This window comes from Pyricularia pennisetigena, chromosome 2, assembly GCF_004337985.1.
Source record: "Pyricularia pennisetigena strain Br36 chromosome 2, whole genome shotgun sequence".
NCBI classification, from domain to species: Eukaryota; Fungi; Ascomycota; class Sordariomycetes; order Magnaporthales; family Pyriculariaceae; genus Pyricularia; species Pyricularia pennisetigena.
This window is the reverse complement of record NC_043741.1, coordinates 7,488,869-7,505,364: the sequence shown is the minus strand read 5'-3', so window position 1 is coordinate 7,505,364 and position 16,496 is coordinate 7,488,869. Positions and strand designations below refer to the sequence as shown.

General features: G+C 46.6%; 6 protein-coding genes across 6 annotated transcripts in view; all 6 read right to left on the bottom strand.

The window, feature by feature from the left end:
- Positions 1 to 3,000: 3,000 nt before the first annotated feature.
- Positions 3,001 to 3,581, bottom strand: PpBr36_02066 (uncharacterized protein; the record flags this gene model as incomplete). Its single annotated transcript, XM_029889249.1, has 2 exons — positions 3,001 to 3,070; positions 3,169 to 3,581. The coding sequence occupies 2 exons, from the start codon at positions 3,579 to 3,581 to the stop codon at positions 3,001 to 3,003; spliced, it is 483 nt and encodes a 160-aa protein (XP_029750744.1).
- Positions 3,582 to 4,774: 1,193 nt separating this feature from the next.
- PpBr36_02065 (uncharacterized protein) lies at positions 4,775 to 5,142 on the bottom strand (the record flags this gene model as incomplete). The annotated part of the gene is made up of 2 exons (XM_029889248.1): positions 4,936 to 5,142; positions 4,775 to 4,840 (listed from the first exon to the last, which is right to left on the bottom strand). Exons 1-2 carry the CDS (start codon positions 5,107 to 5,109, stop codon positions 4,775 to 4,777), a joined length of 240 nt encoding a protein of 79 aa, XP_029750747.1. The 5' UTR covers positions 5,110 to 5,142.
- Positions 5,143 to 6,449: 1,307 nt separating this feature from the next.
- Positions 6,450 to 7,403, bottom strand: PpBr36_02064 (uncharacterized protein; the record flags this gene model as incomplete). The annotated part of the gene is made up of 1 exon (XM_029889247.1): positions 6,450 to 7,403. The coding sequence occupies one exon, from the start codon at positions 7,401 to 7,403 to the stop codon at positions 6,450 to 6,452; it is 954 nt and encodes a 317-aa protein (XP_029750746.1).
- A 653-nt stretch (positions 7,404 to 8,056) lies between these two features.
- On the bottom strand, positions 8,057 to 8,323 carry PpBr36_02063 (uncharacterized protein; the record flags this gene model as incomplete). The annotated part of the gene is made up of 1 exon (XM_029889246.1): positions 8,057 to 8,323. The coding sequence occupies one exon, from the start codon at positions 8,321 to 8,323 to the stop codon at positions 8,057 to 8,059; it is 267 nt and encodes an 88-aa protein (XP_029750741.1).
- Positions 8,324 to 11,449: 3,126 nt separating this feature from the next.
- On the bottom strand, positions 11,450 to 12,078 carry PpBr36_02062 (uncharacterized protein; the record flags this gene model as incomplete). Its single annotated transcript, XM_029889245.1, has 2 exons — positions 11,450 to 11,515; positions 11,590 to 12,078. 2 exons carry the CDS (start codon positions 12,076 to 12,078, stop codon positions 11,450 to 11,452), a joined length of 555 nt encoding a protein of 184 aa, XP_029750740.1.
- Positions 12,079 to 16,118: 4,040 nt separating this feature from the next.
- PpBr36_02061 (uncharacterized protein) overlaps positions 16,119 to 16,496 on the bottom strand; it is a gene marked incomplete at both ends in the record, with an annotated part of 1,252 nt that continues 874 nt past the window's right edge. Inside the window, one exon of the mRNA XM_029889244.1 lies at positions 16,119 to 16,388. Within this exon, the coding sequence (XP_029750743.1) occupies positions 16,119 to 16,388 (270 nt within the window). The remainder of the gene's footprint in view (positions 16,389 to 16,496) is intronic.

Sequence of the window (16,496 nt, the reverse complement as noted above, 5' to 3'; positions counted from 1 at the left end):
CCAGAGATGGTTTATATAAAAATAAGGGTGTTTAATCAATATCGTATATAAAATAATTTTTCGGAAAATCGTGTGCGGCACCGAAACCTTTTGCGGGGTGCGGACCCCCATTTCGATGTCGGAGAGTATGTAAGGGGGATAAAACAAAATTTCCTCACCAATAAATCAAATTTATTAATCCCAAATTTAGTGAACATTTTAATGCATTTAAGCCCTGTAATTAAAGGCTTTTACAACGTAACTAGCACCACGCCGCACCTAGGCTAATGCCTAAACCCCTGTTAGCAACCCATATTGTTGACAATAAGTATTATTGATTTGGTTTTACGTGGACGTTTGTTTATATATATAGTCCAATCCCTAAAATTGTGGCTTTATGATCGTCGAAATTGGTAAAAGTATAAGCGAGTTTCGATTATGAATTATATATAAAAAAATATGTATTTTACCTATCCGCTTATTTAACTGTTTATAATATACGGTATATGCATCAGAATTTATTGTAACGGTATATATATATACATATATATATATATATATATATATATATATACGACCCTCCATGTGCAAAAGTTATAAAATTCGGTTAACCATTAAGAATAATATTAAAAAAATCGAAAATCGAAAAAGAATTCGAAAAAACAGTACCGTCATGAACGAATTAAGGGCAGGTGGTATCCAATTCGGCCGTCGGAGCAAATAAAAAAATAAATCAAATCGCTACTAATAGCGGTATTAAACGCTATTTTCAACGATATTTTTTTTTAATATTTTGCGTGGTTGTGGAATAATAAAGGAGTATCGGTCGAAAAAAGGCCAAAAATACCGCCATAAACGGCGAAAATCGACAAATTGTCCTCAAACCCAAACAAAACGTTTTTTGGATGAACCCATAAATACATTGCAAAACCGCAATTAAATTATAAAGTGGAGCGAAGCGAACGGAATGGTTTAATTGTGGAGTTTTGGGCTTCAGGGATGAGCCCTGAGACTACGAATTGGATACCATTTGCCTTTAATCCGTTTATGGCGGTGCTGTTTTTTCGATAATTTGTAAATTCTCGATTTTTATTTATATTATTTTTGTTTTTCAACCAAATTTTAGAACTTTTGCTCGTGGAGGGTTGTATACGTATATATATCTTTGTGTATAATTTACAATCGAAACGCTCTTATATTTTTACCAATTTTGACGATAATAAAACCAAAATGTCAGGGATTGGATAACGTATATAAACAAACGTCCACGTGAAAAACGATTATCTATACCGGTCTTTATTATTTTTCCATATTAAAAAATGCTAAATATGTATTGTTTATCTATTTTCTGCTCTATTCAATTAATTTAAGATTATATTTTTTTGCAACCAGATTTCAAGGGTTTTGCAAATGGGGGGTGGTATACGGATATATAATATAATGTTACAGTTTGGTGTATATATCTCATTATATAAGCCGTTAAATAAGCGCGTAGGTAAAGTATATATAATCTTATATAAAATTTACAATCGAAACGCTTTTAAATTTTTACCAATTTCAACAATAATAAAACCAAACCTTCGGGGGTTAGGATACGTCTATAAACAGACGTCCACGTGAGATCCGATTTATAATACCCGCTTTTATAATTTTTTACATTAAAACATGCTGAATTTGTGTTACTTTTCTATTTGTTGCTTTATTTAATTAAATAAAATTTGGTAAAAACAGTTAAACAACATTTATTTACAGATTTATGAATAAATGGATAAATTGAGGCTTTTTCTAGTTGTATTAATATCTGCGTAAATAATTCAGTTTTTTAATAAATTATCAGTTGATACAAAAATACTAATTTAACTTTTATTTCAAACGATATTTGCATGCACGCTATAGTTTTAAATCCGTTGGACCGTCAATAGTATAGTCTTATTTAAGTTCAATATTCTACATCATTACTTAAAATAATAATTAAATATAGTAAAAAGTTACAAGTTTTACTAAATACTTACATGTCTTTTCAAATAAATTCGTTATAGAAGCGCGGTTTTCAGTGGAAGAACTACCGAATCCCAATTAATCCAACGCAGGTTATTTTATATTTTTACGATTGTTATTTAACTTTATATTCGAATATTCAATGGTATACTTTGGTTACACTATTTTTTTGCTATTACAATGCGTATACAGTATATATACCCGCCATGAACGGCGAAATGCGACAAATTGTCCTCAAACTAGAACGAACGCGATCTTTTCGGCCAATGCAATTGGTCGAAAAGCCATGTGGCTGAAAGGTACATGGAGCGCTCGGTCCCCACTGCGAAGCAGGGGGGTTTAGTCTGAGCACTGAGACTACCGCGTGGGGGGGTTTTGGAATGCCTTACGCTAAGGTTTATGCCAAGGTTCACATTCCCGTCGAACCTTGAATTTGTAGCTAGCAATATACCCATTTGCATCATTATAGCGATGTCTAAATTAAAGATATTTTGCTTGCAATTGTATGTGGTTTTTCCAAATGTATTAGGTTAGAACGTTGCAGCGCCGACAGCCAATCTCTCTGCTAAGAACGCGTATTTTACAATGACCCGACTAAAATCAGAAATGCCAAGCCTGCTTTTTACGTTTGTTCTATCACCAGTCCTTTGTTGTTATTGTGTTCCAACTTATTTGTACACTAGATTTTGCCGTTTACGTCCCACATGAGGGTTGCAGCGCGCAGGCATATTTGCTGTTGAAACAACCAATTGTGCCCCTTGTCAGGGTTTTAGCATACGCATTCAGCAAATATGGTCTAGTAGGATACGTCTATTTCTATCTGGATCGGGAATTTGTCTGCTGAATGTATAAAGAGCGAGGTGAATAAGAAATAAATAAAAAATGAAAATCAAGGAAGGAAATAGTAAAGATCTATAGGTTAAATGAAAGACATGAAAAGAATCAGGGGCCAGCAAAAAACCACACAACCACAACCAATAATATCCCGCAAAACCTCTCTCTCCACAAAGCAAGCCCAGAGCCTCAGAACTTGTTCATAACAGCCCTGAGATGCAAGCCATTGACACCAGAGGCAGTAGCATCGCCAGCCATGCTAAAGGTGAGCGTGTTAGCGTTTGTTTTCGTCTAGTCTTCCAGAGACTCCCCCCTCGAACTAAGCGCGGGCGCGCCAAAGAAAAAAAAAATCCTTACCAGAGGTTCCCACTGCAGCAGTTGTCAGCAATCCACCCGAGGGCCCAGCCAAACTCGAACCGCTTGACCGAGGTGTCCTCGAAGAAGTAGTCGTTGTTGAGGGTGATGCGGGCGGTGCCGAGGCTCCAGGAGCTCGAGGTGCGGCGGGCGAGGTAGGTTCTCGCCTCCGGGTCGTTGCTCAGCAGCCAGTTCTTGAGGTTGTTGACGTCGCTGCGCTGGATGTCGTGCGAGCCCCAGCAGCTGTCCATGATGCTCATGCCGCTGTCGGCCTCGGTCGCGTTGGAGATGCCCGGCACGTCGTCGGCCAGCGGGGAGGTGGTCGAGACGGGGACGGTGGCATCGGCGTTGGGGGCCGGGGCCGCGCTGGCGAGCAGCGGGAGGAGGAGGGTCGTGAGGGCCGTGGTGTAGCGCATGTTGCTGGTGGATAGCTGCGAAGCTGTGGTGGCGATTGGGTTTGTGTTTGGGTTTTGTTTTGTCGGAGGAGCGCTGCTTGGGATAGAAGTTTTTGGGCTGTGAGAAGTGGACTAGACCATGGGCTTTTTATAATACTCAAAATAGCCTTGCAGATCTTTGTCCAGTGAGTGTTATTACAATCTAATTCAAAAGTGTTGCACCCCACATACCTAATTCTTGCGATACAGCACAGAAGACTAACCTCAGCTGAATGGTCAGATTGGGGCATAGCATAACTGACCGCTTGAAAGAAAAACTCTTCATCGTTCGCAACACTGAATATGGAGGTGCGGTTGATGCTGATTCGCTGTCCAAATATGTACGCTGACGGACGCTGAATCACGCCGCTGGCAATCGCCAGCTGAGATGTTGCATGACGTGAGATTCAACTGCACACAACATAGGGATTTTGAAAGCAAATGTGCAATCCCAAGCCAAAGCGGTCAAGCGGCTTACACAACATGGCTGCCTTTTAACCGGTTTAGGCTTCAATAGGACAATTATAGGCGGATAAAATTCACCATGCAAGCTGAACTAGACACTGTCATTTCCACTGAATGAGTTCCAAGAAGTCTGGATGATTACTATCGCGCCGCCAATATCTAGCTTAACAACAAGCGTGCATGTGAATTGCAATGACGGTCTTGCTTCAGCAGAACGAGGGATTCGTTGCTTTACATCGATAACAATATTCACTGCAGTGACTGCACAGAACTTGGGCCAAACTACGGGGCCAGGGAGATCCACCAAATCGTACGGCAACAAATCAAAAGGCCATAAAAGTTCATTTTATGTTTAAAGCTAGAATGTCTCTCGCCTCTCAGGCGTTTTTCTACTCTGCTTATATTTTTTTTCACCATGTCTATACTTGCGTCTGGCCTGGGACATCCCACTGGTGTCAGTGGCGTGTCCATTACAAGAGACTAAATGTCACCAAATGTCAGGTAATGAAAAGTCAGGTTGAGTAGGCGCACTGAGCAAACTTTGTTTGCAAAAGCAAAAATTACAATTCTGTATAAGACAATTATGTATGGTACAGTGTGCCCAAACGAAGTGCGCCTTGACCGAATGCCCATTGAAACCCCGGCCCGACTATGTGGTCGCCCCGTGTAATGCATGAACTTGGTTTGTTGAGATAGTCTTGCGCCGTCGCTTATTTGCCAGAGATCATGCAGCCGGCAAGCTTGCTAAGAGTGCTGGCATTGCAACCGACGATGCACTGAGTGAGCAAAAAAGTTTGGTGGTTAGTTTTTTCTTTTCTTTCTTCTTCTTCATAGTGAGGGCCATATCTCCATCAGATAGCCAGGTACTCACGTCGCTGGATCCATTCTTGATGCAGTCGGCAACGCAGCTGCTGCCCGAGGCGATAGCATCGCCGAAGCAGTTGGCGCGGGCCTGGATATGAGGGACCTCGGTGGCGGGGGCGGCAGAGGCCAGGGAGAAGAGGGCCATGGAGATGGCGGCGACGGAGATCTTGGAGAACTGCATTTTGAAAAGTTTTGGTTGTGGGTGGCTGAGAAAGCTAGATTCGAAAGAGTGAATGTGGTTGGAATGTGATGATGGTGATGAGAGTGGAAAAAACAAGAAGCGTCTTCGAGAGCAACGATGGCTTCTTATATAGCTTTCACATTTGCTGAGACTTTTCGTCGTACATCACGAGAGCGATAGGAGTCGGGACGGCGGTGCTACTCAATCGGGAGTGGCCGTAGTGGAGCCGAGCCGAGATTCATTCGGTCTTTCCGAACATATAGGGGTTCAACGGCTCGTTCGGGGAGGCGTGCGGGGCTTTGGACATTACTCAAGGTACCCACGTATGAGGCATAACGAATGTGTTTTTTGAGGCTTGGCATCGAGGCGTCGTCTTGAAGCCCGAAGCCGAAGTAGAACCATCAAATGACTGACTCTGCTGTATTGAACTTGAATTCAGGGGGGCCGTACTTGGTACGCAGTTTTTGCGCTAGGCTTGCAAATGCCACCCACCTGTCTACCTGCCAAAATCAGAAAGGAGCTGCACTTCGGGGGCCATACCGCTTTGTCCCCCTATTCGGGAGNNNNATACATACCAAACCCGCTTACCAAGGAGAGGGAAAAACTAAGAAACCAAATAAATGAAACCTCACCGAGTCTTCCATTTGCCGCTCCTTTTTACTCAAAGTAGCCTTTACCCCGTAATGGCCACGACCTAATATAGGTTGTGTCACTGCGCGATGCTATGTCGGCGTCCGACAGGGCCGTGGCGCACAGGCACTGCACCTCCCAACATGAGCACAACAAGATCGGGATTGGAACCCTTGTATTGATCTCGTATGGGGAATTGCGCAATGCACCGCATACTCCACCACCGTGCTGCTTTCCGGAATGAGACAAGATCTGCCTTGTGGGGTAAGGATCCATTTTGAACGCACTGCAACAGAGATAGCCGGCTTCCAGTTTACACTTTGGTTTATTTTTTCCGTTCTCCTTTTCCCAGCGTAACCAACGCATAACTTTATCGCAATGCTCGTCACCGGTTGTTACAATCGCTAGTCATGCCAACGCCTTGATCACGCCTCGGAGAATCGTCGGCAGCGGTCCTCTCTAATATTACAGGTCTTTTCCATGAAAACGGTGGGATATCCGCTTGCGCATGGTTTTGCGGTGACGCGAAGCGAAATATGATGGTGAGTGCATTATATGTCTATGAAAAGCCTTTGAGCGCTAAAGTCATTGGTGGAGATGATGAGAAAAAAAAAAAAGAAAAAAAAAAGGAAATGACAACATGCTGTTCTGTGCTCCAGCCTCTTCCCTCAAAGATGACCCCTCTCAGCCGCCTAAAGGCCTCGGACTTACTAGACGACAAGATGTCCGTCCAACTCCTTCTGCGTCCAGTCCCACAAGACATCCTTCTGCCCGGCATCCTTACTGGCCTTTGACCCCTTCCCCTTGACGCCCACCGGGTGATAGAAAGTGCCCGTCTCCACTCCTTCGGCAGCCGTCGCAGCCCAGACCTGGTTGTATGCGCCCTTTTCGATCGTGGTCATCAAGGCCCGACCGGCCAGGTTCATGACGCCCTTGACGACAGGGTTGAAGCCGTCCTTCCAGGTGCTCAGCAGACCCGTCTGCACCACTCCGGGGTGCACGCAGACGACCTTGAGGTCCGGGTTCTTCTCGGCCAGCGCCCAGGCGTAGTGCACGTTGGCGAGCTTGCTGGTGGCGTACCGCGACTGCGTGCCCGTCTCGGCCATTGTGGTCTTGAGCTTCTCGGGGGAGTCAAAGACGCCGCTCGGCGCGTACCCTTCTATTCTCGAGCTCAAGAACACGACGCGGACGTCGCCGCTGTCGGGCAGTGCTGCCGTGCGCTTGAGCCGAGGGAGCAGCAGCTGCGTCAAGAGCGCCGGGCCGACGTGGTTGGTGCCAAACTGCAGCTCGTAGCCGTCGGCCGTCAGGCCCTCGGGCATGTTCATGATGCCGGCGTTGTTGAGGAGGATGTCGAGGCGGTCCGACGCCGCGAGCAAGGTGCGCGCCGCCGACTTGATGCTCGCAAAGGAGGCCAGGTCAAGCTCGAGAGGCGTGATGGGCGTCGTGGCCGCGGCCGGCGTCGAGGCCCGGATCGACTCGATCGCCTGCTCTGCCTTGGCCCGCGACCGCGCGCCCATGTATATGTGAGCCGGGTTGTGCTGGGCGAGCTGGCGGATGCTCTCGAGGCCGAGACCCGTGTTGCCGCCCGTCACGAGGATGACCTTGCCCTGGAGATCAGGGATGTCTTTGTCTGGGTTGAACTTGACGCCTTCGCAGAAACTCATTGTTGCGGTTCTAGGTGGGATTTATTTTTGTTTGTATTCCTGCTTTTTCGGGGGGGACAAGTAAAAGGACGATTGTCTCTGATGTTGAATTTCGAAGCTCGTGTTTGTGTCTGCAATGCTTTGCCGGATTGTTTCTTCCATTTCGCTCGCTTCAGGGTCGCCAATCTGTTGTCTTTATACACCAAGATTATCAAGTAAACAAGCCAAACCCGCGGACGAACTATCGCCCATTCTTGGCTGCAAGGAAATACGCCAGGTTTATTCCGATTTGTGAAGCTTTGGACAGAAAGAGTCTAGCGCAAACCGTTCGACGGGCTGCAGGTCGTCGAAGCGGGGTCTTGTCAGACACCGCGGTCCAGGCCTTAAAATCCGCCCGTCAGCCGCATGGCGACGGGTGGTGATACGGAATGCCGTCCAAGTAAATCCAGCAGACAGACCCGCGGGGTTGGGGTGGTCCAACGAACGAGCTGGCTGAACGGTGGGCTGCCGAACCTGCTGCAGGGCTTCATCCAGTACGATTCCGGCCCTATGATTGGCCCCCTGATACATGTCGCCGCAATTTAGCCTATAGCGAATCTGACAACCGCTCGACTGCGCCACACGATAACAGACGCGCAGCTGACATTTCAAAACCCTGCAGCCTACGGCGGGCTTTAGTCGACGTCCTCTATGGGATGCCATGTTGATGGATCGTCGTGATCGTAGATTACATATTGATAATCGTCATTGTCGTCGTCGTCGTCACTTCGATCGGGGCTTTGGCAACCAGCATTGTCTGGCTCCCGGCGTGCAGCCAAACTCGAAGTCCTGTCGGGAAGAAAGGTTTCGGAAACAATGGCGACGGCGCCAACATTGTTCGATGCAGAGAGCGCCATGCAACTGCTGGCAAGAAGGATTTGTATAAATTTCGAGGTGAGCATGTTGAACTATTGATTTTCTACTCAGGCAAAAAAAAAAAAAAAAAAATAGCCGAATTGTAAAATAGGGCTAAATGATAGGCGAAAAGGGGGGGGAGGAAGAAACAAACAAGAAAAGGAAATCTTCGGGATGAAGCAAAGCCTGACATATACATATACACATTCATTTCCATGGCCAACAGGCATAGCCATGCTAATTTCTTTATCTTCTTGCTTATGTTTTTTTATCTTTCGAACGGAAAGACTCAGTCTCCATCGGCAACTCCGATATTCTGCATAATTCCATCTCGTTAGGCTTTGTCCAGACACCAATCATCAGACCGCGAATTTCTGCTAGTGTAAATTATTAATGCGCTGGCTAAGACAATACCCTATGCTGGAATTATTTCAATAGTCAGATTAAGTGGAAGAAGTCTATCAGATACTTGCAATAGATTCTGGCCCGATTTATGGCATAAACGGTAGCTTCCGGACATTTATGTACTGTACGTAAATACGTATAAGGGGACAGACAAATATGAGTTTTGGATCCACGGCGCCCGAGATGTACGAGTTGCAAAGCCTCATTTTTGCTGTGCGATTCGTCTGGAGGAAAAGAAATTACCATGTCTATCAAATTTAAAACCCCACTAACAACTTACTACTGACAGTAAGTTTGTAAAGTGTTATCAATAGTTACAATCAAAACAGCTTACAATATTAATATGTTGAACTTTTATACAGTTTCTCAAACAGAAATAATGGAAATGGATTTATTGTTTTGTATACTGTGGCATGTCCGGAGTAGTCTTTCAATCTTTGCACATCTTGACCAACCCATTAGGAATTTGCAAAGTTTACTATCTGTATTTCCCCACCCAAATTCCTCATCGCATGTGATTTCTCTTAAATAGCGAGCTTCAATCAGATCCTGTAAGACTCGACATGATCCTCTTACGATCAATCTCCCAAAAAAGCTCAGGGCTCCTCAAAAACACATTCATCCCTAATCCAAATGCGCTTCACCGCCGTGTTTATCACACTTGAGGCAGTGGCACTGCCACGCCCGCGGTTGTCCCAGAAGTCGCCGCTATCGGTATGTCATATTTGATGCGTTATCTGGGTCCCTGCAGGACTCACTACATTTGCAAGAAAGAGAAACATCTCATAGCGGTCTCTACAATTGGGATTTTACTTGGCCGTTTGCGGATCCAAAACCAAAGATACTCTATCATCGAAGCTTCCCTATAGTACGTCATTTTCCCGTTGCTGCCAAGTCGATTGACTCTGCCACCTCACAGGCGATTCGTATACAAGCTCTAACCCAGCATGCACGACTATTTTTTGAGGCGATGCTCATTTTGCAGCCCAAGGCTTTTAGCCAGCACGTTTCTGGATAAATGCTCTACGAAGGCTGCGCATTCAATCTCTTTTTGATATCCTTGCAGCGTCCAACTTTGCAGATCAAACATTCAAAATGCGCATCTCCAACTTTGTCCAAGTCATCGCTCTTTTCGCAATCAGCACCACGGCGCTCCTACCCCGAACCATTTGCGCCGGAGGCGTTTCCCGTTCCCAAAGACTCCCTCAACGTCGGCACTCGGCAGTTGGTCCCGCGCAGACGAAGTGATGACCCACGTGACTGCCTGGTATGCGGCTACCCAAGCCACAGTCTTGATGTCTTGAGAAATTATAACTGTATATAGCATGGAGCAGCTAAGGCCTGCCAAAACCCGAAAAAAAGGAATAGCCCGGCCCGGCCCACCAGCCCATGGGCTTTGGCCGGAGGTCGTAAAGGCCCACGGGTTTTTTGTTTTTGGTGGGCTAATGGGGGCCCGCGGGCTGGTTGGCTCAGCCCGAATTGGGTAGCCGGTGGGTTTTGTAATGGACGAATACAAAAAAAAAAGAAAAAAAAAAAAACTTAACTGTAAAATAAAAATTTAGTAAATTTACTTTTCAGTCTATGTTTTAGTTCTAATTCTAATTTTATTTTATGTTCAAAGAAAAAAAAATATTAATATTCATACATAAAATATTCATTTCTACGGGTTTTGCCACGGGGGCCCGCGGGTTGCCAAAAAAAACCCGCGTTTAATTTTGCGCCGGGCCTGGCCCCCCTATAAATAGTTCAACCGACCCACGGGGTCGCCCGCCCCACCAATTTGGGCCGACGCGGGCCCCCGTGGGTGGGTTTTGGCATACCTTGGGAGCAAGGACGATGGCGTGTTTTGCAGGAGACCCTAGCGACAGCCATCATGAATAAGGGGTTGCGGGATGGATTCGGATGGGTCACCCGGATTTCGGGTAGCCTTTTGGTCACCGTTGAGTACTCGCATAAAGCAATGACAACGCTTCTTACCCTACCGAAATAACGCTAATTAGTGTCGAATCGCAAGAAGATCCAGCGCAACTTCTGCAATCATCCCAGCTACAAGCTCCAAGCTCCAAGCCATAGTCTCATTGATTTCAATTCATTCATGTGCAAGTCTATTTGCTGTGTAGATAGACGCAGCTTTGGCTGGGAGTCTCAGTAAAAAATTCAAGATCACAGTTTTCAGACGCATTTTCCAGAGTTTTTGGAACAGTTGTATTCAGCTGTCGGACCAGAAAATATGAGAAACGAATGAATATAATAAAAAGGATGCCATTGGGATGGAGCCAGGGGCCCAGCTCCCAGATGACAGACGAAGAGAAGAAGGAAATGAGCAAAAAAAAAAGGAAAGGAAAAAAGAGCGGCACATTCAAGCGAACTGCACCTCCGAAACCACCCCTAGAGGAATCCCGTTCCCGTCCCAGACAAAAGAAAAGAGAGACAGAGAAAAAAAGAAAAAGAGAGAAAAAAAAAGAAACAAAACAGAACCTGTACCCTTACCAAGAGTACTACACTACAAAAATCCGCGAATAAAAAGGTCAACCATGAAGATCCATGAGTCGAACGAAAGAAAAGTGTCGTACTATTACTTCATTTCGGAACAGAAAGAAAGAGATGAAGGCTTGCGGTGACAAAAGAAAAGGGGCAGAGGTCGTTATGCGTTTTTCCATGCGTAGTTGCTGCGATGCTTCCCAAAAGAAGCGGTGTTGGTGAGGAGGAGCAGGAAAATGGATGATGTGAGAGAGTAACATGGAAAGAAGGGTTCGTGTTGTGAGACATTAGTTGCAGGTGAGGTCGCCGGTTTTGCTGTCAAACCAGCAAGCCTTGGTGTAGCGGTAGGCAAGCTGTTTTTTTTTTAAAGAGTTGTCAGTAAAGTGGGGTTTGGACTCGGGATAATCAATCAAAAGGTCACACTCACGTTCTGGTAGCCACCGTCGCTGTCGGTCCAGAAGGCATTGGGGGCCCTGAGGTACATGCAGTCGTAGTTGGTGTGGAGGACGCCAAGCTTGAAGTCGACGCTGGTTTTGCCGTCGATGTTGTTCTCGTTCTGGACCCTGTAGCCCTTGTTGTAGCAGGCGGCAGCCACAATGGTCGGGTCCTTGTTGTTGTCCATCATCTGCTTGACCGTCTCCTTGGTGAAGGTCTGGCGAGCGCTGTCCCACTCGACGATGTTGCCGATGAGGCTGGCGACGGCCCGGATCGCGATCTTGGCGGCTTCCTTGGCGGCCTCGGTGCCGGCGGCGCTGCCGATTGAAGCAGCGGCTCCGCGCTTGTCAACGGCCGCCTCCTCCAGGATGGTGACGGTGGGGCCCCGGGTCTCCAGGTGCGCGGGCTGGATGGCGAGGGCCGAGGCGGTCGAGGCGGCGGCCAGGACGGTGGTCAAAACTGTGACGAAGGAGAACTGCATTTTGGTGGAGTGCAGGAAACAATAACAATGATAGAAAAAAAGAAAAAAAAAAACAGAAAAAAGCTGGGTCGTAAAGGGACAATGTGTTTGAAAAATGGCAACTCAACGAGAAAGTCGGAAAAGAAGAGAAAAGCAAACTGTGATGTTATGAAAGAAGGCTGTTTGGAGAGGGGACAAACATTAGATTATTGTATCGCTTGTAAAGCTCTGTTCTTATAGAAGTCGAGGTAATGGCGTGAAGCTCTGTGAATATCGAGAGTTTCACGATATTGAACGTACTTTGTTGGTGGCGATTAAACGAGATGGAGCCATTCCTCGAATTGATGAAGCTTGGCTGTTGGATCCATCCGCAATGGAAAGGAGGTCAAACTATATATCAATTAGCCGAGTTCAGGGAATACGATCCATTGGCCATCTACGTTCAAAACTTCATGCTACCCATGTTCACCATCACCACTTTTTCGACTTTAAAATAGCCCCGTAAATCTCTAAAGATCATCATAAGTCGCGATGCCTGACCTACAAGCGCGGGTGGATCTGAAGGACCAAGATACTTTGTACGAAGGACACATATAGACATGTGGGGCTGATACAACGAAGTCCCCAGCGTTTGCATAAAGCGGCCCCAGGTTCCTTCATCATGCGCCTCCTGAACCTTGCGCTGTTCGGGCGATCTTAGCACGAGCCAAGGAACCAGTACCTGAACCTTACCTGCAGCCTACCACAATTATATGTGACCCTGATGTCGACGATTTCCCGCGTGTGTGGCCCGTGCCCATGCCGGTTCCCTCCACCTAAAACATATACATAGCTGCTATCAATATCAAGGTAGTGGCCCCTGCACATAGAGTTTACTGTAGTTTAAAATAGTTGGGATACCCTTTGACTGCCATCAGCCGTCGGATACTCGGCACATTTTGTTTCCCAATGTTGGCCGCAGCGCTTGATAACAGTTGTTGTCAATTTTTCAGCTGTCGCGGCTCTTGGGTTTGCACAAACTCCGTCGGACGCATGATAGCGGAGTTGAGGCCCTTTGAGATCTACCTACCGCGGTGGACATTGCATGATGAACATGCCAGATCTGTGGATGCCAGGGAACGAATTTTGACAGCTCAGGATATCGATATAGCACAATACGCCGGCACTTTTGTGCCGATCATGATGGCATTTTTGGCCACGACACCCACAACCATCTTTGATTAGTTTAGGTCATTTAGCGATCATCAATGACTCGCCGTGGGAGTGAAGCCTCTTGCTGCTACCTAGGGTATGGTCGCGATTCAAGGCCCACCGTTTGCCACAACCCATTGAAACGAAACGACGCCCGCTCCTCACGCCAAGGTGAGGTTGGCGCGCGCGCTTGGTCAGAGTATTGATTGTACCGCAACAAAACAAACACCAACTCTTTGACTGATGGATCTCCCCGTCAAATTGGGGATAGTTGCTCAAATGACTAAATTTCGAACCGTGCTACTGGTTAAAGTTTGTGTCTTTAGCTTCCGAGAGGGGAAATCGGGGGATAATTACCTGCCAAGATTGTCACCAGGTGTCTAGTTGAAGATTTAAACTCTACAGCGTTACAGTGGTTTTGGATGAGATCCGATCACAAGCGCCATCTATCTTGAACTACCTAAATTTCTCAACGGGGTACTACCTGCAAGAATATTTTGGCAATCAAAACGACTGACTTGGGCAGTTATGGGTTGTGCTGGACGGAAAAAGAGACCAACAGAATCAGTTACCCGACTTGTTGCCGGGAAACCTGAATTCTACTTCGTAAAAGACCACCACTGAAAATCTTTACCGTGTTTTGGGGGCTGAAGTCCATTTCTAGGTCCCAGAATTAATGCCTTGTGAATGACCTTAAAGCTACGACCACTAGGAGACCCAAGAATACGCAGGGTCCACATTCTATTCGTGAACCAAAAAAAAAAACAATAAGCGTTTCCTTTTTAGGAAACATGTCGAGTTTCCTGAAACAAATGGCCCACAGGCAATGCAACGAAATACGATGTTGTCGAATATTTTTTTAGGTAGGTAGCCCTGTAATTCTTGATCGTGGATGCACCTTATCGCACGATAAGCAGGTGAGGATGGTCGGGGTCTGCATGACATCAAATATCACTCGAGTAGGTCGGAAATTGAGCATTTGCTCCGTTGAGAACCAAAACCAGAAGAAAGATGAAGAGAAGAAGAAAAAGAAAAAAAAAAAAAAAACGCAAAGAGAAGAATCAAAATCAATTTTTTTTTTCCAAACAGAATTCCTATGCAGTCCCTTTCGCGGAGCTTCAACGATCTTGTAAAGTCCGAGGACGACATGGCGGAATGGACCCGCACGAAATCGGCAAGTTATCCGTCCTATTAATAGCAAGGTGATAAATAGCTGACAGAGGGAGCGCATTGAGTTCATCCCATCTCATCATGTCTGTTTCCGGATTCATTTACATAGTTGCTACATGGTTAAATTAAGGCAATAACTTTTTATTTTTACCGTGGGCTCTCCTGTGCAGAGTTTTATTATCTGCCGAGTATGCGACTCCTGCTAAGCGCTCTACCAAGGTTGCCTTGTCTTTCGAAGATCTATACACCAAGCTCTTTATCAGGATATCGAGTTTTACCAGACCAGCAGGGCTTGCGATTTTCAGCGCACCCCAAATTGAACGCATTGACCAGAAGTTAGACCGCGGTGCTGGGCGGGTAGACAACCAACGCCCTCCGAATCCGTTGTATTTCCCGAGGACCCCGACATCCCTGCCGCTGAAACTTGAAAGTGCCGATAACGTCTGCAGGCTCGTTGCATTTCATAGCCACCTCACAATTAGCTTTAATGTTTGAAACCACGGCCGTATCCAGGTTCGAGCACCCTTGCCACAGCGAATCTACCGGTGTGCACAAGGTATCTGGAAGAGGCAAGCCAAGCCCGTTACCAAGCGAATAGGATATGAGGCGGTATCGGAAAGCTGTCGTCGATGACTGTACTAACGACGTGGGCCAAGCAGGTTTTGGGGGATAACGGACTGAGGCAGGGCTCGCCTAGCTCCCGAACCTGGTCCCCCAGAGAAGGCACATGATTGTCCTGCTTGGACGTAGAGTCGCCGTTCAGATACGCAGCCATGGTCAGTGTTTGAAACTAGAACCTGAGGAGGAGACAGTTTTCTTTTTCTTTCTTTGTTTTGTTCTTCGAATCACGTTACGCTGCATCCTCTTCTCAGGTCTTTCATGTCATCCGTGAGACTCGTATGCCTTTGAGGGCGATGGGCTGATGGAGACATGATAGACTCTGCCTCATCCTCAAAGACTGTGATTCTAAGGCTCCAGAAGCTGTCAGACAAAAACCAAATACCAGCACTGGTAAGCTTGTATCTGGAAATATAGATCCTGTCGTGATTCAATTCAGAATGAGTGCTAACATGTCGTCTTAGCTTTGCCCATTCGGCCTTATCGAACATACCCCGGGGGCAACTGCTCAAGATTCGAATCCGATCTAGCTTGGGGGCAAAATATATTTGTCATTGTTCAGTAAAGTGCTCCTTTTCTGTGGTTGCTTGGTGTGCAGATTCAAACAGCGAATCCGGCTCCCGCTGGTCTTCTTCGAAATGGCCACCGTGGTCGGTGCATATGCGATCAGGTTGCAGACACGTGTACACTTAGCTCATGACACGACCTAGCCCTGTGCAGGTGATCTTGGTGTTTGCATGTCTGTCGAAGCAGCACAAACAACAGCAAGACATTAGCGCCAGCGCTCTCCCTTTATCTGGAGAATCAACAAGCAACTGACCTGACCTGACCTGCCGCGTCTCCAGCATCATCAACGGGAGTGCACATAGGTCGACGACAAGGCAGAGTGCACCGGATCTTTTTTGGGAGCCAATTCGGGAGTATGAATATTTCCCCAGGACTTGTTCGACAATCTCATTGTGCATTTTTGGAACACTGAAGCTCATTAGACAAAGTTAACGGCACATTTAGGACTTGGTCTTTTCCTCCTCGGTTCCTAGCGCGCACCCACTTTTCCTACCAGGCTACCACAAGCCCCCCCCCTATGAACTGCCATAAGGGTTGACCTCCTTGCCGTCAAGGACCGTCTGGTAGTACTCCCGCAGCGTGGACGGCTTGACGTCCGGGTAGAGGCGGCGGCTGTCGAGGTAGCCCAGGTAGTCGGCCACCTCGGGGGTGCTGTCGCCGCGGACGCCCATGGAGTAGAAGTACTGGTTGACGGTCAACTCGAACTCGGCATCTTGGTCGTTTGGATCCGCGTCGAGCTTGGCTTTGCATTTGGCCATGGCTTCCTCCATTTCCTTTTGGGTGTTCTACAATTCGCACGATTTGTTAGTTCTCGGGCGCAATGCCTATTGATATTTCCCCTGGCCCTTTTCCCAACATCAGACAGGCTTTTTTTTTTTTTTTTTTTTTTTTTT